Below are 9,872 nucleotides of genomic sequence, written 5' to 3'. Positions count from 1 at the left end.
AAAAAACGAAAATTTTAGAAGAAGTTGAGGCTACTGATTTGTATTAAAAAAAAGAAGAAGAAGAGGCGGAGAAGAGGCGGAGAAGAGTGAATGTGGGGGTGGAGAAAGAAGAATGGGCTGGAGAAAGAAGAAAGGTGAGGGATGTGGTGAGGGGTAGAGGAGAGAGGGCTGGTGGAGAAAAAGAAATGGTGGGTGTGGGTGAAGGAGGGTTGAAGAAAATGATTTTTTTTTTAATTTTGTTAAATTGTTTTTTTTTTTTTTAAATATTGTTTTAACTCGCTTCTAAGCGCGTGTAATCACGCATATTTCCAACTCACCAATATTAATGCCACATAAGCTCGGTCAATGGTAAGAGGGGTTTAAAATATTGTGTTTTGATGAGTTTAAGGGTTTGATTGGCAAAGTGATGAGTAGGAGGGTCCAACTGACAAAAGGAGCCAAGTACAGGGGTCTTCCAGGTCATTCCGCCTTTATTTTATTTAATAAAAAGCATTTGCCATAAGGGGACATTTTGATTATTTCACCTCAATATTACGAGACCGCACAGCTCACCGTCGTCTTCAGCTACTCTTCGGGCCGCCGCCGTCGATTGCCACCGGAAACTTCCAATTATTCCTCCTACAAAACCGCCGGAAAATATTAGCGAATCTTTCGTGGCCAATTTTAGCGCTCATGAGTGAGCAGACCCAAACTCCACCCCAACCCCAACCTCAACCTCAACCTCAACCTCAAGCTCTACCTCAACCTCTACCCATTTCTGATTCCACCCTTGTATCGAACTCTCCAGTTGATCTTCCACCAAACCCCTCTAACCCTTCCAAAATCCCAATTCGACCACAGAAAATCCGAAAACTCTCTTCCACCGCATCCTCCAATGGGAAAACCCCGGAAACCACCGTACCATCATCATCCACTGCAACCAGCGGAGCGATTACCGTAACGAAGAATCGTCGGAAGAGTGCACCGAAATCATCAAGGGTTTTACCCCAAATCATCAAACCCTTATCAGCTGATGGAGAGATTGACAATGCACTGCAGCATCTACGTTCTGTGGACCCTCTTCTTGTTTCCTTAATAGATACACTTCCTTCCCCACAATTTGAGTTGCACCATTCTGCGTTTTTAGCCCTTAGCAAGAGCATTCTTTATCAGCAACTAGCTTATAAAGCAGGCACCTCAATCTACACTCGCTTTGTGTCACTTTGTGGAGGAGAGGACGCTGTTTGCCCCGATATTGTCCTCGCCCTTTCTCCTCAACAGCTCAAGCAAGTAGGAATCTCAGGGCGGAAGGCTAGTTATCTCCATGACTTGGCAAACAAGTATAGAAGTGGGATTTTGTCTGATGAAACTCTTGTAAAGATGGATGATAGGTCATTGTTTACCATGCTTTCAATGGTGAAGGGTATTGGTTCTTGGTCAGTGCACATGTTCATGATCTTTTCACTTCATAGACCAGATGTTTTGCCTGTTAGTGACTTGGGGGTCAGGAAAGGTGTGCAATTGCTGTATGGACTGGAGGAACTGCCAAGACCGTCGCAGATGGAGCAATTATGTGACAAATGGAAGCCATATAGATCTGCAGGGGCATGGTATATGTGGCGGTTAGTGGAAGGGAAAGGGACTCCAACTACTGCAGCAGCACCAATTGATGGTGGTAATGTGCAGGCATTGCAGCAAATTCAGACAGAGCAGGAGGCACAGCAACATCAGCTGCAGCTTCTCGAGCCAATTAATGGCATCGAAAATCTAGGGTATCTGACCGTTCTCTATATGAACTAATAGTTTTTTCTATATTATATTCTGAAGTAGCATGGTCGTTAATCTTGTCGTTTTGCTGGTTATTGAACTTAAGTTGCCTTCCTGTTGTTTTTTAAATTTGAATTCTTTGGCAGTCTATCAATTGTTCATTAGATATTTGTTTGATTAACTAAGGCACTCTCGTTTTTAACGACACAAAAGAATAAAATTAATTCCTTTCCAACCAGAATTAAAAGATTGAACTTAAGCATGCCCCACCTTAAACAGAATAAAGCAAGAGCTTATCCGTACTGGAGGTTGTTTGGTTTGTGAACAATTTATACTTGAATGATAATGTGGGGATTATAATACATGATTAAATAATAACAGATAATCTCCTTCAAGTACAACTTGGCATACTGCTACGCTGTGTCAGCCAACTTTAACAGTAAGAAATGTGCTGACTTGTTAAGTCGGTCTACAATGGTCTAGAATTGCACATGCGTTGGTTATGAATTATGAGTCCTTTAGATGGATCTGACCATTCTACAAGAAAAAGAAAAACTAGTTAAAAGAAGAATAAACTTTTTACCTTTACTGATAGGCATATACCTTGAGGAAATGAGGCTGATGCCTCCTGTTTGGTTGTGAAAAAATTATGTATTTTAATGTAAAATCAGATGATTAGAGAGAGGAAAAGGTAGTGTATGTAACCATAAAAGCTCGTGAAGTCCGCTGCATTAGGTAAGCACCAAAGCGGGGAGGGCGGCGAGCAGAGATGGCTTGTCTAGTAGTTGAAACAAAGTAGGGTACCACATTATACAAACATAACGTAAGAGTGTCAAATAATGGTGAATGTGTAAATGTTTGACTCGTGTAAGTCCTTAAATTTATGATGCATTGAGATTTATAAAATGTTTCATGGCTGTGGGAGACATAGAAACCCGTTTGGCAATAGATTTCCCAAGTAATATTTGGACGAAAATTTGGCAAATAGTGTTTGTCCATATAATTTGTCATTATTGGCAAATATTTTTGGCAAATAACCCAAATTCCCAAATTATTAGAAAAAACTAGTATTTGAGCCAAATCTCATTAGTTGGAATCTTTTAAAAATTTAAATTCTACACCAAACTTTCTTGTTTTGCAAAAAACACCCTCTATATTAGTTGTTTGCGTTGTATTACATAATTTTTTTACGTAAACACCAAAGTGATGATATGATTATTGTTGAAAATGATGAACAATCAGTTCAGGGTAACAAAGTCATGTGCTTTGTCTACTTCACTATGTATGGAATGATGCTTGTTGCACTTACTCCGAACTATCATATTGGTCCAGAGTCATGGACACTAGTTATTTGTTGCAACGAAGATCCAAGTGACTTGTAATACAAACATATGGTTAGTTTTGATAGTTTTTAAAACTTATGGGTATAAATCATATTTCCTAAAAAAGTGAAATATGTTTCCCAAATACTATGGCCAAAAACATGGTGAAATTTCACCCAAATTTTAACACAAATAATATTTGGAAATCTATGGCCAAACGCTAGCTCAGTGTAGGTTTTACTTATATGTATTATAGATGATTGCTTGAACACTTCTTAGATCATGCCTTATAAAAAAATTGTGTCATATATTATTGGTAATTGTCATTTACTTTTTTTATTGGTAAGGTTGTCAATTCATTAACTGCACGTTGTCATAAAAAATGTTCAACATTGTCTTTTCCATATTTGTTTTTGTCTAAACCAAAACAAACTTTTTCTATCTTTTTGTTTGTTTGTTTTGAGGAACTGGTATTATTGTATTCCTCAGCATTATCAATGCGAGAGACCTCCAAAAAGAGTAAGAAAGGAAAAGAGAAAAATAGTTACAGAGCTTCTAATCTAGCTCTAACTGTACGTGTGGGGTGTGGGAGGAGGGGGGAAAATAGATTTCAGTCGGCCAAATCTTACAAGTTAGAGAGCATCTGTGTAAGAATTACAGTGGATCAGTGATGAAGGGATTTACTCAATGTTCATGAGGCAAAAACCTTGGGGTCTAGGATTCTGAAGGGTGCAACCATCTGTCAATGAGGTAAAAATTCCGGATCGAGAACCCTAAATGTTTTTCTGGTGCCTCGTGAGGCGATAAATACAGACAAATCATAAATTTTATGGGAGACCATGCTCTTAGCCCTATGTATCTATGGTTTCTCTGTTGTTTATATACAAGTCCTTATCCACCAGAACTTGCCTAATTTATGTAGCACCATTATCTAAAGGAAAAGGATGGCTGAAAGGATTAAAGCTTCTAATAGGGAGGTTGACAATATGGATACCACTCATTTCCTCAATGCATGCGGTACACTGGTCTTCTGTGATGCTAAAGCAAATCAGCTTAAACACCTATGGCTTATTCAAATCATCTTTGAAGCAGTTTCGGAGCTTCATGTTAACTGGAGAAAGAGTATGCTATTCCCAGTTAAAGAGATTGTTAATATTCAGGTTCTAGCAGCAACTTTGGGCTGTGAGGTGTGGAGTCACTACCAACTACTTATCCGGGCTGTCCTTGGGCTCCAAAGATAAAGCTCATGAAATCTAGAATAGGGTACTTGAAAGATGCAAAAAGAGTAGCAATCTGGAAGAGCCAATATTTTATCTATGAGAGGAAGAGTGATGTTAGTGAACACTGTACTTGATGCACTTCCTACCTATGTCATGTCTTTGTTCCTTTTACCTTGCAAAGTGAGGAAAATAATTGATGCATTAAGGATGAATTTCATATGGCAAGGAAACAAAGACAATAAAGCTTGCCATTTGGTTAATTTGAACACACTTATCACAAGTAGAAAGAAAGGAGGTTTGTGCATCAAGAATCTCAAGGCACACAATCAAAACTTACTTATGAAATAGCTATGGAGGTATAACCTGGAAGTTAATTCCTTGTGGAGAAGGGTCATTTGTGACAAGTATGATCGGGATGGACATTGGTGCTCAAGAATTGTCAACAGTCCTTGTGGGTTTGGGGTTTGGAATATAGCAGACTACTGGAATTCCTTTGCTGCTGATACTACTATAAAGGAGTGGTGGTGGTGGGGATGGAGGGAAAAACTTTCTTGGAGTGATAACTGGTTAAGACATGGTTCTCTTGATCTGTTTCAAGTTTTTTTTAGCATTGTATCACTTCTTGAAGCAAAACCAGAAGCAGTTTGGGGATATCAAGGATGGAATATTACTTTCGATTCTTGAATGATTAGGAACTTGAGAGAGCTCTTGGTTCCGTCAACATCTTGAAGAAGACTTTCCAAGGTCTCAAAGATGCTGAGGAGACTTCCAATGTTAAATTTTCTTAACCTCCTGATACATCTCTGCCTAGTACTCTCAATTTGGAACCTTTATAAGATGATTTCAAGGTAAAGGGCTATAGTAGGTCAAGAAGTTTTACAACTAACAATCACAGCCCATTTGGCCATTTCTGTAATAAGCATGAGTAGCTACTATAAATAGCTGCATAGTTTATGGTCAATGACTTAATTCTCCATAGTCTAGATTCTGATGAATGAGTATGATACTCCAGTTTGTGAGTGTATAGGGAATATCCCTTTTATCTTTCTGTTAATTTCTGTTTCTCCCTGATCTAATTTCTTGTATTAACCCTTTTATACTATCTTGTTTGTAATTGTCTTCTTCTATTTTATTGCTTTCACATTTGAGTTTGTAGCATCTTGGTGTCAGAGTTTGGATTAGTGTTTGTTCTTACACACACTAAGTATTTGATTTTTATCAAAAAATCAGAAAAGTAAATATGTGTTTATTCTTTTTGGTTCATATTGCACTACACTGTTTGAGTTTAAAACAAATATGAATATCGAAACTCATCTTGTTCTTCTCTATTTCTCTTTGTGCTTCTCCACTGGTACCTGAGGTTTGTTAATCTAAGAAAGTTTGGGTGATTTGAAGACCCAAATCTGGACTTGATTACTGTTTCTGTTTTTAAAATCTGCAATTTACCATTGACGGGTTCAGAGCTTTTCAAATCTGAAAATTCTTTGAAGATATTGGTCCAATTCAAGTGGGTGTCGTCTAAGGCGGTTGGAAATTAATTTTCGAGTTTGAATTTGAGGTTTCGAGTCATTTGAAGCATGTTTGAACTAGGTTCAACCGAAAATATTTACAACTGACTTGGCAAAGAAGATTATCTAGGTTCGATTGATTTTGTCAAGGTTCAATCAAATTGCTTGCCTGGTCTTAGTTCCTATGCTTGTAAGGAGCTCCTGATTCGCATATGAGTCCATTTGGATTAGGCTTGGATGAAAATTGAATCTGCCATTGTTGGCCAAGAGAGCTTTGAAATGAAGCGGTTGAGTTCGAAGTTTTGTGTACTGTTTGAGTTGGAAAACTGATTGTATTGTGTTTGTAAGATCGAAACTCTGGCTGAAATTTGGAAGAAATTGTGGCAAAACACGCGGAACTCCGTTGGAACTCGGGTGAAGCTTGAAGCTGAAACTTCAAATTGCTTTATCTGAGATTTGTTGTTGTTCTTGTAGGATTGAAGTTGGGGTTCGTTCCTAATAATATTGTGGACTAATTCCTCAAACATAACAATTAAGAACAAAATAGGATAAACGCAAGAAATTAGATTAGGGAGGAACAGAAATTAGCAGAAAAGGATAATCAATTCAAGGGAAAAGAGATTGAACTACTAATTGGTTCCATGACAAGGGAAATCCAAATTGGGTTCATTAAAGAGATAAAGGGATATTCCCTATCGGTGCTATTGAAAGCGAGCCCAACGAGGTGCAGGTTTGTTGCTTTTTAAGGCTGATGGCGACGTGAAGTGAAAAAACAAGTGTTTCTCAGTTGAAATAGAGAAGTGCTGGAAGCGTACACTTCATTTTTAGTTTTAAAAAGCTGGACTTTTTTTAGAAGAAAAAGACGCTGACCAGTAGTCCCAAATTTGGGAGTGTTTGCTGAGAAAACAGAGAAGTATTATCTTCTCGAGACATGAATATTTTGGCACACCGATTTTGCCCAATTATTAAACCTGTTTGCTTAGCTCTTGGCTGTCCCTATCCTACATGAATGAGCATGTAGTCAATTAGATCCCTGTTGGGTTATAATATTTCTTTTGATTTGTGTCTTTTTTCTTTTACTTTTTACTATTTGTCTACTTTTGTGCTACTTCTTGTATTTGGTATATCAACAATGTTTTTTGTGCCTCTTTTTCCAGTGTTATACTCCGATGCAATATTTTTTCGGCAAGATCCTTTTTGGTTGAAGAAAAGGTGGTCCGAATTGAGGGGAAGGAATATGGTCTTACTGATAATATAGCATCTGCGCATGAGACTGAGATGTAGTTAATTGATACAAGCATCTTACTTGTGCTTTATCTACTTGTTTAGTGTTCATTATTGTTTTATGTTATAGGTTTTAGGATGATGAAAACATACCAGTATATTGATCTTTGCATCATTTAACATTTTTGTTTCAGGGCTTGCATTTGGAGCCAATGATTGCAGTGTTGAGATATTGATTGAACTATTTCGTAGGCTGGAAAAAGGAAATCAAACATAGAAGAGGGGTTCCCTGTGCACCAATATTCTCTAACATGTGTTAGTAGTGAGCTTATTTTGCAGAGATTGTGAAGTATGTAGTTGTAATAGCAAGCAATTGTGCTTCTTGGGCTATATGGCAAGACCCCCATTTGTTTGATTGATGTCGGGAACTGCAGTTTCTAGTCCCCCTTCAATATTCCTTTAAATGTAAAAAGTTGTGGACTTAGCAGCTTCCAACTGTGTTATGATTTTAGCAATCGTGATGTAACATAAATAATAGAGTGTCTTTGTTTCTCTCCTTTTTTTTCTTTGCTTTTGCAGATCCATCTCGTTAATTATATGCAAGTTTTCAATGGCCAGACGTTCACCTTGTACAAAAAGCCTCATTTTGTTCCAATGCGATTACATGTACCCAGAGGAGGATGGATAATCTGAATAGCATGGATATCCATATTATCCTACTTTTTTTAAAAAAATATTAAGAAACCTCGCACGCATTTTTTGGCTATTGCTGATGGCCAAATTTTTTTTTTCATATTTAGCTACGATATATTTCAGTGTATTTGTATAGAGAAACAACTCTAAAAATTGGTGTAAACAAAAGTAAGGATAAAAATTCTACTTGAGTCATATGTTATGACATTATTACTATTTAGATAGAGAAATAAACTTATTTCTATTTTAAGAGACTAGATATGGACCCAAATATATTTTATTAGACCCAAGGGTATCACATCTCATCTCATGCATGAATTAACTATGGTTATCAAATTACTGATTTATAGGTTTGATTTTATGATCATGATCTCTCGACCTCTAATCGTCTACTCCAATCGATTGTCTAACTACATCGTTGAACAAGAATAGACAGGAGCAAGCATTTATATTTCATTCGGGTGTCAATCCTAAATACGAATCTAAACAAGTGATATGCAAGAGAGATCGAGTAAAAACAAACACATTCATCACGATTGCTATTGTCTATTATGATATTTTGAATAAATAAATGAGTAAAAACAAATATTGTCTATTCAAACAATACAATTATCGGGGAACATTATTTGCTTAAACCTGTTTGCCATATATGTGGCATAATATGGATGTACATGTTATTCATATTATCCATCCTCTTCATATAATGAGCTAACCAAATTTGCCAAGTTTTTCCCAAATATGTATCACTTGTCTAATAATTAATGTTTGGGGATCCCTCGAAAATTTCAATTAAACTCACATGTCAAATCTCTTAATTAGCATTGGTGACCTTTATATTATTTAATAAATGAATAATAAAAATTCAATTCATTTACAAAAATATGAAGATTGATTGTAACACAAATAACGAATCATGATATTGCATGATTACTAAAAATGTTTGACCATTAATTTCACTATTAATCCTAAGAATTATGATTATTATCCACACCTGTGTATGCTATTTGTTTTTACTGTTCATCAGTTATATAAGAATGAAATTTAATTTTAGACAAACATAAGTTATCGAACTCAAATAGTATTTTAAAGCAACTTTTTTGTTGAAAGCCTTATTATCAGAAATGTAGTAACAATAAAGACTGAGAAATTTATGTTATTAATAACTTAAAGTCGAAGTAAATGATTAATATGAACTCATACAATGAAGCATGCATGTCATCTCTATTTTTCATAGATCATTCAATAACCATGAAAACAGAGATGCAAGGTTTCATAATTTCCTTTCATGTAATTTAAGTTTAGATTAAGTCATCAATGACATGATTCTTAATTAATTTTTATTGCTATTCATCTTTAGCTAGCGATTAACAAGGATATTAACAAAATATCTGCTTCAAAACAGTAGCATTTAAATTTAGTAGATTCTGATTATCAATATTCAATCATCTTTTGAATTGCCTATCATGAAAATTAATTGATAAGATAATGTGGTAAATAACATGTATGAACATGAAATAATAATCATAATTATCAGAATCAAAAGGATAATTGATGGTGAACATTTTTTTTCAAAATACTTTAAATTCATAATTATTTGTAATTCACACTCAGAATGACTTCTCTCATAATTATAATGTATAACAAAATCATTTTAAGAAAACTTATAACGTCAAAAAATTTTTTCCCCTCAATTATCGGGCTGCTACACCTTGTCTCCTATCACATATACTAAATTGAAAAAACAATAGTTATGTGGTTGCTAGTCATTGAACTAATGAACCCTAAAAGATGATTTATTCATTATATTAGTTAATTTGTCAAATTTTTCCATATCGAGTAAATAAAATAATTTATTGATAAAAAAATATCATCTGACATGAAATAATTCATTTTAGATGCCTCAGTAATTGAGATATATGATAAAAAAAATAAAATTAAAGAACAGTTCATAAGATTACACATCATGATTTTCAAAGAAAAAAAATCATATGATAGACAAAATTTTACGAATTCATAAATCGAAATTAGAGACCCATGATTTTGAAACGAACTTGAATTGCAATAGTAACTTCAAGAGTATCTCTGCAATTCAGGTACGTTCCAAAATCATGGCTCCCTCTAATTTCTATTTATGAATTCATAAATTTGTCTAATTTCGC

General features: G+C 35.4%; 1 protein-coding gene across 1 annotated transcript; it reads left to right on the top strand.

Moving 5' to 3' along the window:
* Positions 1-509: 509 nt before the first annotated feature.
* LOC125848879 (alkylbase DNA glycosidase-like protein mag2) lies at positions 510-7,272 on the top strand. Its single transcript, XM_049528826.1, has 2 exons — positions 510-1,751; positions 7,215-7,272. Exons 1-2 carry the CDS (start codon positions 673-675, stop codon positions 7,234-7,236), a joined length of 1,101 nt encoding a protein of 366 aa, XP_049384783.1. The 5' UTR covers positions 510-672; the 3' UTR covers positions 7,237-7,272.
* The last annotated feature ends 2,600 nt before the right edge of the window (positions 7,273-9,872 follow it).

This window comes from Solanum stenotomum, chromosome 12 (assembly GCF_019186545.1).
Source record: "Solanum stenotomum isolate F172 chromosome 12, ASM1918654v1, whole genome shotgun sequence".
Taxonomy (NCBI): domain Eukaryota; kingdom Viridiplantae; phylum Streptophyta; class Magnoliopsida; order Solanales; family Solanaceae; genus Solanum; species Solanum stenotomum.
The sequence above is the reverse complement of the archived record's forward strand: the minus strand, read 5'-3'. Positions and strand labels throughout refer to the sequence as shown.